At 41.8% G+C, this 19074-nt stretch overlaps 1 protein-coding gene across 1 annotated transcript in view; it reads right to left on the bottom strand.

Moving 5' to 3' along the window:
• The window catches only part of ARID5B (AT-rich interaction domain 5B), a 172088-nt gene extending 153313 nt beyond the window's left edge, over positions 1-18775 (bottom strand). Inside the window, exons 1-2 of the mRNA XM_033130068.1 lie at positions 18332-18775; positions 17652-17906 (exon numbers count right to left, since the gene is read on the bottom strand). Coding sequence (XP_032985959.1) covers positions 17652-17906; positions 18332-18352 — 276 coding nt within the window. The 5' untranslated portion in view covers positions 18353-18775. The remainder of the gene's footprint in view (positions 1-17651; positions 17907-18331) is intronic.
• Positions 18776-19074: the final 299 nt, after the last annotated feature.

Raw genomic sequence — 19074 nt, 5'->3', positions numbered from 1 at the left:
ATAATTTGAGACCCACAGCTTTATTTAATAACACAATTATCCTATATTGGATTACTTAAAGGGGCTTTGTATTTTTAAGTTCTAGTTTTCCTACACTGGTGATATGCTTTGCCGTACTAAATGATTCAGGCTTCAATCAAAACCCCTAAAATCAGTTTGGAGAAATACTGAGTATTTATGAATAAGCCAGGATTAGTGCAAGAGCCAATTTGCAACCACAGTTGGTGACCTTTCTATTCCTACTCAAAGACTGTAGTGTGCAGGCCAACACAGAGGACAGACCCAAGATCTACAACTGCCTGATTCCAACACTTTTGCCATCTCAGGGAGGTTGTGGAAACCAGAGAATAAAGCCTAAGCATTCCTCAAGGTAAGTTTTCTGAAGACAGGGCTGACACTCTCATTGCTTTCTATGCTTTCCAATATCCCACACACTCCCCGGTGGAGCTTCAAGAATGAATGAATGGATGAGTAAATGCTACCAGGTGTTCTGACAAAACAGATGCAAGTGGAAATCTAGAAGGAGCCATACTTGCCACCTGTCATGCGGCGTGTCATGTGGGGTCTCTGGTCCCGCTCCCCACATAAGAATGCAGGATATGGTGAGGCCAAAAAGGAACACCCACGGAGCCATAGGTAGGGGAGTCATACCACTATATTCTCACTGGCGTCTGGGTTGGAGACACAGGAAGCAGGAGCCATACGATCCACAACCTGCTGTCTGCTCTCTGCCAACCAACTCCACTTGCTAACTGCAATCCGCACTTGCTACCTTAGCCACAGCAGTTATATTAGTAGCTAATGGCTAACCGGTAACAACTGATGGCCAACTAGTCACAGCTGATGGCCATCTACTACCCGAGCCAGCACCTTTCCATGTGAGGCCGAGAGCCTGGAAACTGCTCTCTGCGGCTCTGTCCCCACACCACCATAAAGAGAGCATCCATCCAATGCTGTTGTCAAGAGGGACTTTGTTCTAGCTTTTCCCCAACTCAACTCAGTCTGATCTAGTTATCCTATATGGACTCTGCTCTGTGCCAGCCACTGGGCTGAGGAAGAGCCATGGCCCGACAAAGATGAATAACACACTGGTGCTGCCCTTCAGAAACACATGGCGGCCAGGGCCTCCTGTTCCCTGCCTAGGACATGAAGGTTAGTCTCTAGTCCAGGGGTGTCCAAACTTTTTTCAACGTTTTTCACCAAGGGCCGTATGCGGTAAAATACACAAACAGCCGGGCCACTCACTCGAGGCGAAGTACGTATTGCCTCACCTGGTTTATTTAAGTAAACGAAATATATTTTTGGAATTTGCTGCGGGCCAATTAACAATGGATGGCGGGCCGCAGTTGGCCCGTGGGCCGCAGTTTGGACACCCCTGCTCTAGTCCTTTGTCAGAGAATCCACTCAATCTTTCCTTCTCAATGTTCTGAGCATCTAGTCTGAGCCGGGCTGGGAATGAGGAACAGCTGGGGAAGAAGCCCCTGACTCATCGGTGCCAGTCTAGGGAGGGAAGACAGACGGTAAGCAATAGCCCTCAGCTGAATGGGATTTGTATACTGTGCAGTAAGTGTCATCAGTGATTTCATTCATTCAACAAATATTTATTGAGCACTAACTATATGCCAAGCATTGGGGTTATAGTCAGGAATAAAACAGACAAATTCCTACCTTCCTGGAGCCTACAGTCATGTGGTGTGTGTGTGTGTGTGTGTGTGTGTGTGTGTGTGTGTGTGTGTGTTGGGGGAGAAGGGTGTGGGGAAAAAGAGCCAGATAATAAATAAAATCTGGAGCAAAAGAACTAGAAGAGGCAATAATGGGAGGCAAAGGGGTGGAACTGGGGATTATTTTAAATCGAGTGATCAGGAAAGGTCTCTCTGCTGAGACCCGATGGAAGAGCAGGAGCTAGCCAGGTAAAGAGTAGAAAGCAGGCAGGGGAAGAACACAGGACATTGCCTGCAGAGGGAACCGAGGATACAAAGGCACTGGGAGGAAAGCATTGCATTGTCAAATTCAAGGTTAAAAATAAAGAACGACAACACACAATCTGCCCCATGCATATGTCTTATAGCTGATGCATGCTTCTAAACTTGAATCCAGACTCCTATTATCCAAATTTGGGCTATGTTTAGTATGAAAGCGACCCCATAAATCAATTTCCATTATTAAAAAATTGACCAGAGTCTGCTGAATGCCACCTTTTCCTCAAACCTTGAATGCTTACGTACACATGTCTTGAGCACTTTTTGAAAACCAAGTTGTATCCTTCCTGAAAGAGAAAAAGATGAGTTTTCCCATGAAACAGCTAATTTCCACAGAATTTAAAAGATGGAAGGCCAGCTGCTCCCTGCCATATGCACAAGGTTGAAGGGTGGCTAAATGATGCTCATCCCCAGTAGATACACTCGTTAGAAACACAAACTGGGACACCAATCCCTCTCATTTGGATGTTTAGGTCTTCTTTACACGGATATATGGCAACTTGATCTAATGTTTCTCCTCAACTTCTGTGCACAAAACACACTTATTTTCTTATGCATTAGAGAGCCTGTTTAATTATACTTGTCCTAGGGTCCTCCTTTCCTTTCTCTCTGCAGACTCATCATCACAACCAGACACGATGCTCTTTCCACAAAACTCTAAATTCACTGATCAAGACATTAGGTTTAAAAAAGACCGAGTATGGCTTGTTGACATGTTCTAAGACTAACAAATATTTAAAAGATTAAAGCAATCTGCGGGCTACTATGTATGTCATCTATAATTATATGCCCAGAAGAGTGGGGAGGTGTTTGGGAAGAACCACCCAAGGAGAATGCATACTAGCAACAAAAGGAGAAAAAAAAAAAAGAGAGCAAGACAGGGTAAGAATACCTTTCAACCCTCATCGGAGTATAGCTTTAGACTGCAGTGACTGGTTCCATTGCTGATGTAGTAGGCAACCTCTCAGATGGCCACCAATGGCCCCCACCTCCTTGTATCGATGTTCTTGTGTAATCCCTTCCCCTTGAGTGTGGGCTGGACATAATGTCTCACTTCTAACACACAGAACTAGGCAAAAGTGATGGGATACCACTTCTGAAATTAGGTTATAAAAAGACTGTGGCTTGTGTCTCTCTCTCTCTCTCTCTCATATTCAAAGGTAGGTCAGCTACCATCTTGTAAGCTGGCCCATGGAGAAGCCCATATGACCTTGCCAGAGACTGAGAAAGGCCTCGGCGAACTGCCAGCAAGGAATGAGGACCTCAGTCCAACAGCCTCCAAGGATCTGGGGCCTGCCAATAGGCAAGTGAGGGCTCTTGGAAGTAAATTCCCTCCACCAGAGCTTTGAGAGACCCGGAGCCAGAGGCACCCAGCTAAGCCTTATCCAGAGGCTCGACCCACACAAACTGTGAATAATGAATGTTGTTTTAAGACATAAAATTTGAGGTAATTTGTTACACAACAATAGGTAACCAATACACCAATCTTTAACATGGGACATATTTACACATTTCTGTGTGACAACAAAATAAAGTCTGTAAAACAAGGTGCTAAATACCAGTTCCAACTATGCCTGGAAATTAGATTAATTTTTGCTAAGAGGTTGACAGGCCAATCGAAAAATTAGGTATACAACTGCCTAAATTCTAAACACCACGTACACAAGAGAGCTTTTCTTTTCTGGGGTATCCATAGAAATTTCCAAGAATACTATTTAATAAAATTAGTATACCTTTCAGGATAAAAGAGGCAAAGTAAAATATAATCTTACCAAGTAAGGTTAACTTTATATTTTATCTCCTCTAAGCAACTAGAGGGAGAGGGGCTGATCTTATTCATCTTTTTAATCACCTCCATAGGACTCTGTACATACTAATAAATATTGGTCGAATTGAGCTGAATCAAAGTTTGCAGTCAAAAGGCCTGAACATTTCTAGAAATAGAAATGTTCTTCAAGAGCAACATTATATTACATCCTTAGCTACCACAGAAGAATCCCAATCCTCATCTCTCTTTACCTCTTCCCACCTTTTCAAGATTCACCCTTTAAAGACCTTGGCACGGCTGACCAGTTAGAACTCCATTGCTTATAGGCACAATCTGCAAGTCCTGTAGACACACAATCTTTTAGTCCTCATGGCCAAGATCCAGGTAACGTTTCTCTGCTTAAAAAGGGGTGGGAAGAAGGGGCAGAAAATAGCCTTTAAAAATTAAGGCAAAAAAAAAATTGAGGCCACTGAAATATCTCAATATTCTGACATGCTGAGAATGTTTTCACTCCATTGCTTCAAGGGGTCATTTAAGGAATTCTGGGGGTCAGCAGCGATTTGAACACCTGCTTGGCTGTCTATTGAATTACTGATCTAGTTATATCAAAAATGTGGAGTGAGAAACAGGGACCTGTACTGTAAAGACATAAAAACAGAATCTGTTAATAATATTAAAAGATACTACTACCACTTATGTGATTCATACAATCTGCATTCGGAAAAACATCTTTAGCCATCTTACTAGAATCTTCTTTTTTGCCTGCCCAGATAGTTGGGGATGCATATTGTACAACCCAATGCATTGTTGCTGAACACACATTCAGCCCCCAGGAGCACAAAGCACAATTAGACCATTATGGAGAATATTCACAAGAAAGAGAATGGAACAGATTATTTCACTTAAGACGTACAGAATTCAATTATTTTCTGTATTTATAACCCATGTACACTCGAATTTGGAATGATTTGGTGAAGAGACTGAGTACTACCGCAGTGATTTCATCTGAATTCTAGTAATCTGATATACACTGGAGGATTAACCCAAAGCAAAAAGGATTTAAATGGCCCAGCAGGCAGTCTATTTTGAGAGCCTTCTCCTAAGGTCCCCCAGCCATTTTGGCTGGGACCCTTTCCCTTTATATCCTTTTGCTGATGCTTTTCACTTTGTAAAAGAATCTGGCAGTTACACATCTTAAAGGAGTTGGTCTGGAATACCCTTCCTGCCACCACTACCAAAAGAAGAGGAGGACGAGAAAGAGACAACAGGGGTGAAATAAATGTTCAAATTAGGGGTGTTTTGAAGAATGGGAAACAGGAGAGGATTTTTGAAAATAAGGGTGTTCAAAATAAACTCAATGTTGTGCATATGTAGCGGATCAATGCCAGGTTTCCCGGAGGTTGCATCACGAAAGGGGAGAAGCTATGAAGCACCAGGTTGAACTTTCTTTGGCATACAGAGAACAAACATCCGAAATGCAGGTTTTGTCTCTTGACTCCATCCTTCCATCTCATTTTATTTTGTTGTGGCTGATGGAAGAGATGCCCTCTCTAGGTCCTTTGAGACCTAAATGGAACAGAATGGAATGGGTTTTTTGAGGGTGTCCCCTTCACAGTCCCTGGAAACCTCAAACAGGGATCAAAACCTCTGAACTGAAACACAAGAAAAGTCTCTTGGAACAGATGGAGAACCAGGAAGCTTCGCTCAACTTAAATTGATAGTTTACTTAGCCATTGTTTTTCAAACAATAGTTAGCAGTCCAAATGACTCAACCAATAAATTACTTATCAGGGACTATTAACAATCTAAGACCATGACAGACTTCAGTGGGACAATAAAGTTAGAATTTGGTCCCTAACCACAAAGAGCAGGGTCGATAACTTTTGCAACAGCTAAAGGCCTGGGATAAGCCAGGACATGGTTTAGCTCGCTATGCCCATGTAAATCTCCTTTGATATTCACAGCCCAGCAAGATCGACCCATTTCACAGATAAGGAAACTGAGACTCCAGAGAGATTAAGTTGACCAAGAGGACACACAGCTACTAACTGGCAGAGTAAACATTCACACTTGGTTCTACCAAGATTCAAGACTAAGAGTTTATATTCTAACTAGAAAGAGAAAAAAACACATGTGAAATTATTAATCAGCACTGCCTGTAGATTCATGTCCAATCTTCTAAACCCAACCTGCTATAGACTCCCTGAGGTCTGGTCTCAGCTCTCTTGCTGAATGCAGACCATATCCAGTATTGTTATAGCCTTCCTTTCTATTTGCCTATGGCTTCTTCTGCCTAGAATTTCCCCGTGTCACTTTCATTCCTCAAAAATCTCCACCCATGAAAGTCCTAGTTATTCTCAAGGGCCTGCTCACCTGCTCCCTTCTCCAGGATACATTCAGCATGGCCATAGGCCATCTTCCCACAGACATACTTCTTTCTTTCCACCTCTCAATCCCTGTGCTCTCTTGGAGGCCCAATTTTGGGCTCCAGGACGGAGCCCAGCTTTCCTTGCACATCCATTCCTTCTGTCCTTCCAACTCTGGAACTCTGGCTAGAATGAATGGCGAGGGCTTTGTCTACCTGGCTGCCCCAGCTCCTTTTTTTTGCTGCCCCTTTAGCACCAATAGGTTCCTGTTGCTTTATTTACAAAAAAATGGATCAAATATGAGAGAGTTTTAAAATTGTAACAGTCCAAAGCTTTGTTCTACAGATTGCAAGGTGGCAGCCTATGGGACACATCTAACTGAAGGCAAGTTTTGTTTGGCCCACCGGCTGTTTCTTAACAGTTGGATTGAACTGCCAACTACATTCACATAAACATCTGTAGCTTAGGCACTTCTCGGGAAAAATGGAAAGGTCTGACAATATTGGACAGCATTCCTGCTCAGAAATGTTTAGCAGGACCTGAAGAGCAACATAAGACGAGTCACGTGCTCACCAGTTCCCTCAAACATCGTATTGTCTCCTAGACCCAGCTCACTTCACTTCCTCTTACCTGCCTGACCCAGTGGGCATTTACGCATGTGCCTCTCTGCATGAGGTTCCTTTCCTCCCTAGGTAGTCAGAAGAAGACATTACAGAGGAGGTGGCTTGTCAACAGAACCTTGAAATATGGATGTAGCTGTTGTGTGGTTTTACTGCACGGAGGGAAACATCAACAGATTTTACATGCATTTTTCTCATACCGCCCCTGTCTCCCTTTCTTGTCAGCAGGACAGCACAAGGTTTCTGCCATCTGTAGTTTGGAATCAAGACAGCTCGAGTTCCCATTCAGTCTTTGTCATTTACCTGATGAATGAATTTGGAAACCTGGACAAGTTACCCAACCTTTCAGATTGTCCTTCTGCAAAATGGAGAAGACAGTAGAATCTACCTTGTGGTATTATTATTATGAGGAATAAATAAAAGGTCATATATAAAGCTGGCAGCATCTAGTCTTATTGTTACCTTTATTAATACCATTTCAGACCAGGAGTCAGGCAAACCTTTTCTGTAAAGGGCCAAATAATAAATATGTTAGGCTCTGTACATTATACAGTCTCTGTTGAAACTACTCAACTCTGTGTACTCAACTATAGTGTAAAGGTGACCAGAGACAATTTGTAAACAACAGGGCCTGGCTGTGTGCCAATAAAACTTTATTTGCAAAACAGGCAGCAGGCCAGATTTCGCCTATAGGCCTTGCTGATCCTTGTTTTCAAAAATCGCTACAGCCAGACAATGTAAATCAGCTCTGAAGAGGCTTTTAAGGTGTCTCAATGATACCTAGAACAATAGGTGCCTTCATTGGACATCAGAGGGCATCTCTAGCCTGTTTTACTGGATTCACCAAGATTCAGCGCAGCCCAGAAATCATGTTGCAGGGAGACTACTCCTACCTCCACATCTTGCCAAGGGACCTCTTCCCAATCCTCACCAGAATGTCTTTAGACCTGGGTTCAATTGTTACTTCTTCCAAAATGCCTCTATAGACCTTCCCAACAAGATCAGGCAACCCGTCATAGGTCCCTGTAATTTCCCTTTATCACACTGACCAAAAATGCCAAAGAATTTCTGGCCAGTCATGCCTAAAACCAAACGTGCCTATGCAGATGGCAGAGCCAGAGGGGCCAATTGCAGCTATGCATAGGACAATTTTCCAGCTAAGAAGTCTCTGAGAACATTATCAGCAACCTTCAGTACATCAGACCACTTCAGGGCATGTCACTGCCCTTTACTCCACAATGCAAATCTCCAACCAGAACAAAGCCAGCCGAAGTTGGGTAGTCAGAGAAGAAAAAAACAACTAAACCTGGGCCTGTCACTGAGGAAAGCCTGAGGATGATAAAAATGAGGGAGAACATTTTTATTCTCTGGTAAAATAGCTAGGTAGTTTGCTTTTTTCCAGTGGTACTCGGAGCTGAGTTCAAGCTAGATGAGGCAAGCAAAGCGTGGACCAAAGGGAAAAGAGTATTCTGTCAAAACAATTTTCATCTCCGATGTTCCATTGGGAGCTTGGGGCCAGCCTAGTAACAAGTAACTGGATGGTAACTTGGCCTGTTATGTCTATAGCATGTAAGGCTTCCTTAGCAGGGATTTTGAAAAAAAAGCAAAAAACCCATACATACATATCTGTAAACACATATACATACATTTTCATATGTATGTATGTATACGTATTTTTAAAACCTATTCGTCCCTTAACAAAAATATATAGAATTAGCAAGTTTAAATTATTCGCACTTAGTTCTTTGTCTTCAGTTATGCTGTGCTCTTTTGTGCTGGTAAAACAACATGTGCTTTAATTAGCAAATATCTGTAAATAATTTACTTGCTTTTCAAATACAACAGAACAATGGGGTCAATTTTCACATACATTTACCCAGCATGCATCCCGGGTCTTAAGCCAGACTCTCCCATTGTTCAATAACTATATCAAGCTGTCTAACTCTTGCTCCCCTCCTTGGTGGAGTGCAGGGTGGGGGTAGGGGGCTAGAAACCCAAGTTCCAGTAGCAACATCCCATTTTGTAAGACCCCAGAAGACAAGCTAAAACAAACTCTTATGATCTCTAACCCCGGATTCTGCATGGAATATGGAAGTGTGCCAAGGGCAAAGGGCACTGGAGTAATGGCTGCAGGATGCAGGCGCTCCGTACCCCCCACTGTTCCCCCACCCCAGACAGTGTGAGCCCAAAAACAGAAGGCATAATATATGAGGCCTATGAATCACAGAACCTCATCTAGGCTTTACAGGGTTAAAACTGGGCGCTGTGCGTGCAGTGCAAAGAAAGATGTTAAATCAAATGAGAATGACTGCTCCAGGACTGGAGGCACTATTATTTTGAATAAGATTGAAAAGGCCAGAAAAAGCAATTCAAAAACATTTCAATTATGTATTTCCCAGAACTACATCTTTGAGCCACTAATGCAAATGTTACCACCACCATAAAACTTCTTCCCACATAAAAGCATATAAAACAGGTTGAACAACATATACTTTATATATCATATGCATATTTTTGACTATTAATAAAAAATTCAAAGTCTATGTATGCTTTACTCTCCTAAGCAATACAGTAATTATGATTAAGGGACAGGCAGCACAAAAAGAGCCAATTTATCTTACTCGTGCTCAGGAATACTATTGTGTAACTAAGCAACTAAAGACAAAATATGGTCTAATTAATTCACTCCTATGCTTATTTAAAAGACACAATTAGAACATTTTTATTTTCCAGCCTGCACAGTAGTTCAACATGCTTGAGGGTATAGAAAGCAAAGCCTATTATTCTCAAAGACAAGAGTTTAATGTTTAGTGCCACTGATCAGGCTTGGAACTCCACTATGAAGAGGAGTGGGTATGTTTCCCAGCCGGGCTGTGCTTGGAGTCATGAGAAAGGAAAGGTAGGGGGAAGGATGTTTATGGGGCCACTAGACTAACAAGCAACACGTGGCCTCTACCCCATTTTCCTCACTGTAGCACAAGGATGGAGACAGGACTGTGAACTTCATGGTCACGTGTCCAAGGACACATGCCACTGTGCATCTATTTATACAGCCATAAAGATTCTACAGAAAATTCATGTAATTAAAGCACCCGTCTTAGTCTGCATGATAAATGTCAAATATCCATCTTTAACACTGCTAACAGTGCATCTGATTTTAAAAGCAGAATTAATTTACCCAAGTGTGTGCTGGGGATTGATGCCATGAGCATGATTCTAAAGAACCATTTCAATCATCACCATCATCTGTATGTTTGAAATGTGTTGTCAATACTCACAGTTCAGGATGTGAGCTATGCTTTCTGAAGGCTAAGACCCAGGTTCTAATCCCCAGTAAGACAGAGAAAAATCTCAGTGTGGCGGCAAAAAGCCATCCTCGCGCAAGGGTACAGCAGCAAATTTTTTCAAGAAATGCAGGAATCCATGACCACATTTGTGAGAGGCAGATGAATCCTTAAACTAACAATCGATCAATTTGTTTTAAATTTCTTTAAAAGCCAAGCCAACGGGTAATCACTAGCTACAATATTATTCTGAGTAGAAGATGGCAAGTCTCCAGCTACCCTGGCTATAAAAAAAAAGTGACAAGCAAATGCATTTGATTCAAGCAATTATATTCTGGATATTGGTTAAAACTAGACTTTGATAAATGAGCTCGAGTCATGTATCACTAGATGACACTATGAACGGTGGTATGCTTTATTAATAATTAATAGCGAAGTATTTACATGTATGGACTCATGTACTTCATAAAAATAACATTTCCTTAGTACCGGTATGTGTCTGACATTCTAAATGTCAAGAGAGGTTTTAATTGCTTACAATTTTGACTCACTACGAAACATGTGGCCTAGTTTAAGATCATCAGTCTGAAGAACATGCTAGCTTGCAGGAACTGCCAACCAACACCCAGGTGAGGAGTGACTCTTCTTCCCTGAAGTCTAGTCTTTTCACAGATTGCCATCCCAAAGCCCCATCTCTTTATGGGCTGCTGGCTGAAGATTGGAAGAGCACTCAGAGATAGAGATGCTGGCTCTAGCCTGATTGTTCAGTCCCAAATATTCACTAATTTCTTCGGTGTGCTCTGAAAAAAACAAAACCTTCACACTTTTTTTTTCCCACAGCCTATGGTACAAAATGACTATGGATTTTAGAAGAGAAAGAAAAAGTGTGAGACGGGGTGTTGGAACTGGCCCACGTCTGAGAATGACTGATCATAGGCTCTTTGCCAGAAAGAAATGGGACAAACTTAAAGAAAGCAGGTTGTGGGAAAGAAGGCATTTTAATTATGTCATTCAGTCATTCAATAAATACTTAGTGAGTAGCACTGAATACTGTGGAGGGACCCAGAGGTGAGTAAGGCGCAACCCTCTGCTCCTGAAAACAGCACTATAATAGAGAGGGGGAAGGCAGGGTGACAAGGCAAAGCATGGGGACAACCATTATATAAGGTACAATGTGCAAAGTACATGGGAGGTTAAAAGCAACCACTCTACTGTAAGCTCCCTGAGGGCATGGATTCTTGTCTGTCTGGTTCACTGCAGTAACCCCAGGGCCTAGAACAGGCTTTGGCACAAAGTAGGTGCTCTATAAATATGCATGGAATGAGTGACACTTCAAAGATGAAGATAGTACTTTCTAGTTTTCCAGAAAGATCATGACAGGCTACAAATAAATAGTGACCTTAGTTAATTTCCCAGTTTAACTTTGGAACAGACAGAGTTTAACAGCTTTTCTGTGACCAGGGTCTGTCTATGACAATAGACTATGAGTTCTTTGAGGGATGGAGTCATTCTCCTTTATCTCTGTAACCCACTGTCCAGCACATAGTAGGTCTTCAGTCAACACTTGAGGAGTTGAATGAATTCTGTTTAGAAAATCATGCAGTTAGTGAGCTCTTCTTTGAAGACATATTGCATTTATCGTCAGCACAATTCACCGACGTGCTATATAGCGTCTTATGTTTTTATATTTTTAAAAACATGTGTTGGTCTCATCTCTCTATCAAGACTGATAAGCTTCTTGAGAAAAAAGGACCACACCATGAATTGTTTTGCATCCATCTCTGCTCCTAGCAGAGTGCTGAGCACACAGTTAGCTTTCAACAAGTAGTTTTTGATTAACCCAAGAAAAATGATACCAACATTGGATGAGTTAGGATCGTAACCATATAAAATACAACTTAGCACATATTCTACTGATTCTCAAATTTTAACATCCTAGACTCAATGTTGAAATAGAGTTTTGTATAATATATGTAAATGTCTTTGACATAGTAATGTTAAATTATTTCTTAAATTACCAGATGTTGCTCCAAACCCATGTAAGAAAAAAGTACACAGTCACATTGCTTGTTTTGGATAGGCCCTATACGTCAGCAAACTTTTTCTATAAAAAGGACCAAATAGTAAATATTTTCCACTGTATGGGTCGTATGGTCACTGTCACAACTACTTGACTCTGCCTTTGCAGTCTGAGGGGAGCTATAAACAATACATAAACAAAACAGTCTGACTATGTTCCAATAAAACTTTATTTATAAAAACAGAGAGTGGGCCAGATTTGACCCACAGGTCTTACTGTGCTGATGTCTGTCACTGTCCAATAAATTCTCTCCATATAATTCATTAGTTCTCCCCCTAGTTCTAAAGGACCAGCCAAACAGAGAGCAAAGATATTCCTTCTGTTAGCTTAAGATCACAACTAAAAATAAATAATGACTATTATAACTACATCCATAATTTGCTGAGCTGTCTTGTATAAGTACTATGCTAGTTGCCAGACCCTTTTCATTATAATTTCTAATTCTCTTGGCAAAGTAGAGATCATTAAATTCACGTTACAGACGAGGACACTGAGGCTCAGAAAAGTTAAAGAAATTGTCCCAGACTCGTGAGGTCACTGAAGAGGCTCAGAAATTTCTAAAAAATGAGCTCATGGATACAGACCAGAGAGTGAGTGGCCATCCACAGATAAAGCAAGGTCAATCTAGCACCTCCTAGATTTCATGTGTCTGCCTAACCCCAGATGTGATACAATCAGGCAATCTTTTAAAAAATCCTGCCAATCCAGTTGACGACATACTTCGATACTAAAAATGTTAAGTCCTGAATTAACCTTTTATTTTGGTGACACAGCTAAATCCACCATATAGATGAAAGGCATCCTGATTTGGGGGGGACTTGAATTGGCTATATATTTTAACAAACTAACCTAGATTCCACCTTCTCACAGAGAAAAGCTTTCTTTGGGAGGGCCCATGGTAGTGATTTCAAACTTCAATGAGAACAGTAATACTAATATTAATGATAATAATGAGTCAACCATAATTGAAGAATCTACTATGTGCCACTCTGTTGTAAGGATTTTACATGTATCAACTCATTTAATCCTTAAAATAATCCTAGGAAGTACTATATTCCCATTTTACAGATGAGAAAACTGAGGCACAGAGTTTAAAACTTGCCCAAGATCACAGAGTTAGAACAAGACTGTTTAAAAGGTTTAAAGTGAAGAATCCTGGACCCCAATTCCAGAGTTTAACTGAACTAATTTCAATAGGGGCTCCGGAATATGCATTTTTAACTATTTTTAACCGATGGCGAGGCTGGTGATAGTCAAATTACTTTTAGAAATCCTGCCTGCATGCTAGAGTCTGTAATGCCCAGATGTTCTTGATCTTGATTCCCTAACATCATTAGTTTACTCATCTACACTCAGTTGCAGGCAACCAGCAAATCTTGTAGAATCTAGCCCGTGGCCCATCAGGCTGAAATCCATGCTTGCACATTCACCTATTTTAAGAGGGTATATTGCCAGTAGATTAAGCACTTGGCAATTTGAAAATGAATGTAATCAGAAGTTACCCAGTAACAGAACCAATTACCCGCCTACTTTGCCATTTTCCTCCTCTCAAGAGCTACTGGCTGAATGTGGCAATTGTGGGTAATTACTGAAGACACTTAACTCCTTGCATATGGCCCTGCTATTCACTTTCATGATAATTTAAAACAGTATCATGATTAAGCCCAGGAACCTCCACACAGACATAAAAATTATGTTTATTGTTTATGAATTAAGAATATCTAGAATAAAGGCCACCATAATCATAATTCTTTTCTATTTATTTAAGGACTTTATAGTTTTTAAAGTACTTTTGCCCATGCAATGCCTTTTCCTATTCATAACAATCCATAGTCAGCCTTATTATTATTCCCATTTTGTTGCTGAAAAAACTGAGGCTCAGAGTGTTTATGATTGTTCAAGGTCAAATACATAGTAAGTTGCAGGATCAAGATGTGCCTTTCTGGAATGTTTTTCCTCAACAGCAGTTGCTACCACTGGAAGTAAGTGAAGGTAGCAGTATACAAATATATAAGCATGCAAATCATTACAATAATTATTAAAACTAATAATAAATTATTAATGATTATTAACAATGTTATTAAAATGTAATTGTTATTGTCATACACCACTGGCTAGAATTAGGTGAACTTTATAGACTAAGAATGGTTCTGCTACCTAAATATTCGGTGACTTTTGGCAATACTCATTGGTCATAGTTTAAAAATGTATAAGGAACTGCCCACATTAGTATACCCTTGTAGAATACAGTATGATGTATTCAAACTCTGGTTTCAAGAATATGTTTCAGTGGAAAAATAAACCAACCCTAAAGGTTAAGAAGACCTAGGTTCTAGCCTTGCAACCTTTGACAAACCACATAGCCTCTGTAAGCCTCTGTCTCCATCTGTAAAATGGGCATATGAGGTCCTGCCTTATCCAGTCTCATATAATTATTGCAAAGGTCAATAAAAAAATATTCCCCCAAAAAGGCATTTGGAGCTCATAGCAAACCACACAGGGATGCTATTTCTAATCTCGCAAAATGAGAATTTTCTTGCTTTTAGAACTGACGTTTTTACACTTCAAGAAATCATAAAAAGACAGACTGGTTCCCTTAAACCAAAAAAAGCATACTGAGTCCTGGCTGTCCTTTCGAAATAGATGCTGATGTCAGCTCAATCAAGAAATTATTAACCTCCATTTGGTTACTTAAAATAAACTGCACTGGCTGATTAAATGTGCTGAACATTTTCTCCAAGTAACAGTGCACATCACCAAGAAACCTTTCTCTTTCAGTTACACATTGCAAATGGCAAATGCATCATTCAAAACTATTTAAAATCAATAATAAAAATCATTTCACTGTATATAAACAAGTTAATGGAGTAAGTGAAAACAAAGCAAATTTCTTAATGAGAGGGCCCTGTTGCCCCCTCTAGGTGCCAGCAGTAAGTGCTGGTTTCTGTAGGATCTCCTCCAGAGGAGACTGCTGCTGGTATTCTGCTAATGAATGACTAAGACTAACTTAGGCCAGGGGGAAAATGACATCACCAGGGTGGAAAACCGATCTGCATTGGGCAACTTTCTACCTGCTTTACATTTGTCATAATTATTTTGCACAATGCAGCCTGCATTTGCATAATTTTGAGGCGTGTCATTATCTCAATTGAAAATTGTTTTAATATGGCTGAATAATTCACAATGACATCAGCCAAAGTCCTAATGAAATATACAAGTATAATCATACAGCTAATTACCAGCCGTGTTAGCATTAAAAAACAAATCATGCATAATATTAGAGGATATAAATGCAGCTGAGGATTATAAATAGAGCCATCTCCCTCCCCAAGTCCCCTAGAGTTTACTTTTAAATGGCAAGATTAATTTTCTCAGGTATGGCTCATATAGTAGTGACAAAATGCACAGATCATTACAATGGTTCACTTTCATTTCCCCATAATGAACAATTTAAAAAAATAAAAATAAAAATATATCTATTTACTACCAGCAGTTCTGACAGATGCAACCTCCAGTTAATGTTTTTTATTCTTAAATCAGAATTCACTACTTAATTACACCAACAGAAATTAAAACTGGTCCAAGTGGGGTCAATTCGGGGTCTTTAAAAATATTCCAGTTTCAATTAAAAAAAAAAAAGAGAGTGACCACAAAATATCCCATAAAACACTGGATAATTTCCTTCTGGGTTTAGTCAGAAGTCTATTAGGCACCAGCTCTTTTCTGGATATTTAATCCTTCCCTTTTCCAGATCACAGGCCATGTTGAAGTAATAAATTTGAAAAGCAAATAATAAGAAATCAGGGTGGGGGGAGGAGGAGGAAGACAGCTGCGCAGGAAAGTTGGGTCGGGGGAGGGGGCCGAGGGAGATCTCGGGAGGGGGAAAGAGCTCAACCTGTTGGTAGGTTGCAGGATTTTTTACAGTATTTCCAAACACCACCTTTGTAAAATTGCAGGCAGACGTCGGGAAATGTGAACATTTAAAACCCAAAGCTGGCGGGGGAGGCCGAGGGGGGTAAGGGGGAGAGGCGTTCGGGGAGGAGGGCGGGGCTTATTTCCGAAGAGGCAGATCCGAGGGCGAACGTTTCGACGAACTCCTGTAATTGACCGGCAAAGACCACTGGTGGGTAATTCGATCCTGGGGAGAGGGAGTGAACTGGCGGTGCCAAAGTATTAATACAATCAACTCCATCAGACCCAGGAATTCTGGAAGGACTGGCAGGAAGCTCCAAGCTCCGGGATGAGTTAAACCGGGAACCATTCATTTAACAAAAAGATCCTTACACCTACCTCGAAAGCTCGAGAGCCTGGCACAGAGCTAGCTGCCCTCAAAAGTGTTTAATTACCCTGCTCTCGCCTGGGCAACACAAAGCCTTGCCAGGAGGCATTACGCCCTCCCTCCCTGCCGCGCCGTGGGCATTGCCTCCCCAAAATAGTTCCCCCGTAGGTACCACGGCTCTGAGGTCGGTCAGCTGACAAGAGGAGCCCGCAGAACTGCGGTCACACAAGAAATGACAGAGGCGAAGGGAGGCGGCCGCCCCGGCGCCCGGTGACAGCGGGCTCACCTCGGGCGTCCTCCCGGGAGCGCGGCGAGCGCCCCCGCGGCCGCCCAGAAACGTGCCGGGGAGGCTCGGTCCCTCCCCACCCTCCCCCGGAGCGCTGTCTGGGCACGGAGGACTCCGGTCCGAAAGGCCAGTGGGCGAGCACACACCCCTCTGCCCTTTCCTTCCCGGTTCTCGTCCCACACATCCCCAAAGATCGCGCTGGAAGACGTCCACTTGCAGTGGAGTAATTGAAAACTAGAACATCAAATGGCTTGTCCGAGGGGGAGGGGGTGGGGGCGAGAGATAGTTGTTAATGCTTAACGTGTTTGTGCCGGTTACACGACCGCTTTGAAATCCGCCCGGGCAGATCTGCAAGTTATTTGAATGTATTATTCCAGTACCTGTCATTTATCACTTTATTCAACACGTCTTTGCCAACTCAATAGCTTTTGATCTCACTCTGCCTCCATTTCGTAATTTCCGCCCTCTTAAACATATCAAATACTTACTTAAAAAAAAAAAAACGTGAACAATATCGAAACCCACCGAAAGAAATTCACCCAGCCCCGACAGAGCCAGAGGCGAAGGTAAATTTTCAAAAGGCAAAATATATAAAAAGCATGTGATGTTCAAGGGGCAGTAGCAGGAAAGCGAACGATCTCTCTCTCTTCTCTTCTCTCTCTCTCTCTCTCTCTCTCTCTCTCTCTCTCTCTCTCACACACACACACACACACACACACACACACACACCCTTGAACAAAACCCTTCTCGAACAAGTTATTTGATCTTGACTAAAATCAGCAGTTGGATCCTCTTTGTAAAGCTGACAGCCAAACTCTGACAATGGCAAAATACTCGAGCCCCAGCTAGTGGCGCTACCCCTTTAAAAAAGGAGTCGATCCTGTTCGCCTGCAGAAGTGAATACAGTATTTTCAAGCTTGCCCTGTAATAAGCATTACTAGGGAAAAAAAATAATAAAGAAAGAAGAGAGGGATATATAAGTTTACCACCTCGCCATGGTCGCTATTTCTGCCCTGGGGAGTGTCTTCTGGGAGGAAATAAAGTTTAGAGCTGGATAAAAGTTGCCGGCTGGTTCTCTCTTCCCACAACAGCTGGAGCTCCGCTATGCAAATCGGATCCTTTGGCGTACATCTTACAAAGAAAAAGTCGCCAAGGGACAAAATTCTTGGTTTGCCTTCAAGGTGGAATTGAAAAGCCTTGTAGAAAATGTAAGGTCCGTGCAAGCCACACGGTGAGCCGACCCACTGCAGGGGAAAAAAAAGCACCAAATAAATAATGTAGCCATCAGAGCACAAACATCTATTTCCCAGACACATTTACACACAGACATCCACACTCTTAATACAGAAGAGCCAACAGATATAAAGCTGGGTGGAAAAATAATAGAGCCCACAAATTTTCTGCCTCCCTTAAAAAAAAAAAAAACTCCGGTCCCCCCCACCCCGCCCCACCGCCACCTCTCCATCTGAGGCGGTAAAATTACATTATGTATGTATGATCAGTGCAGGGATTTTTTTAAACAATAAAAATGATTTTGGGGGATGCAGAGGGTAAAAGTTTGGTGAAAAGTTTGTGGGGGGTGTGGGTGGGTTCAGAGGTGTGGGTGAGCTGGGGGGCTGGGGGGTGCCGGGGGGTGCTGGGATCGGAAGAGCGGAGGAGAGCGAAATACCTGGAGTGAGTTGGGCTCCATCTCGACGTTCTGAATTGATTGAACTCAACATTCTCTCCAAACTTGTTGGCTTGAATGGATTGCATCAGGTCCTGGCAGGGAAAAACATTCTCTGTCTTCAGCTGGCGTAATGTCTCAATATAAAACTGGGTTCTTGCCTCTCCTTCGACACGAAAATGATTAAAAATATGTCCTAATATTTCTCTGACGACTCAATTTTTAGCTTCTGTCAAAACTGTGTAGGTTTTCTTCCAAATATGGGTTGATCAAATTCATAACCGGGAGAAAGGCTCCGTCCGATCTCGGCGGGAAGCGGATGGATCAAGGCAAAAAACATATAGGAAGGTTTGTAAAAATAAAATCCACCCTAAAACTGTATGACGATGAGGTCTCCCTCTTCCCAATCTCCCTCGTCTAGGGGTGTCGTCTGATGAGATTTTTGGAGGAGACGAGAGCTGGAGAGCTCAGCTGTGCATCTGACAGGACCTGCTTGTATATGTCTAATATAAAGAACATTTCCTGCAGAGATTCCGGGGCGCTGCTCCTCTTTCTAATGCTCCTTAGCAGATTTGCTGTTATTAGACATGTAGATTTGTTTGATAGTTAAATTACGCTTCCTCACTGCCATGTTTTCGAGAACTAATCTGTTAAATTATCTTTTGATGCCTATTTACATGGAAGGGAAAAGTGGGTTATCGATTATATAAACATATAAATATTAATGCATTTGTTCGCTTCGCAAA

The sequence above is a fragment of the Rhinolophus ferrumequinum genome, chromosome 16 (genome assembly GCF_004115265.2).
Source record: "Rhinolophus ferrumequinum isolate MPI-CBG mRhiFer1 chromosome 16, mRhiFer1_v1.p, whole genome shotgun sequence".
In the NCBI taxonomy this organism is placed as follows: Eukaryota; Metazoa; Chordata; class Mammalia; order Chiroptera; family Rhinolophidae; genus Rhinolophus; species Rhinolophus ferrumequinum.
Note: the sequence above shows the minus strand (reverse complement) of the source record. Positions and strands in the feature narration are given on the sequence as shown.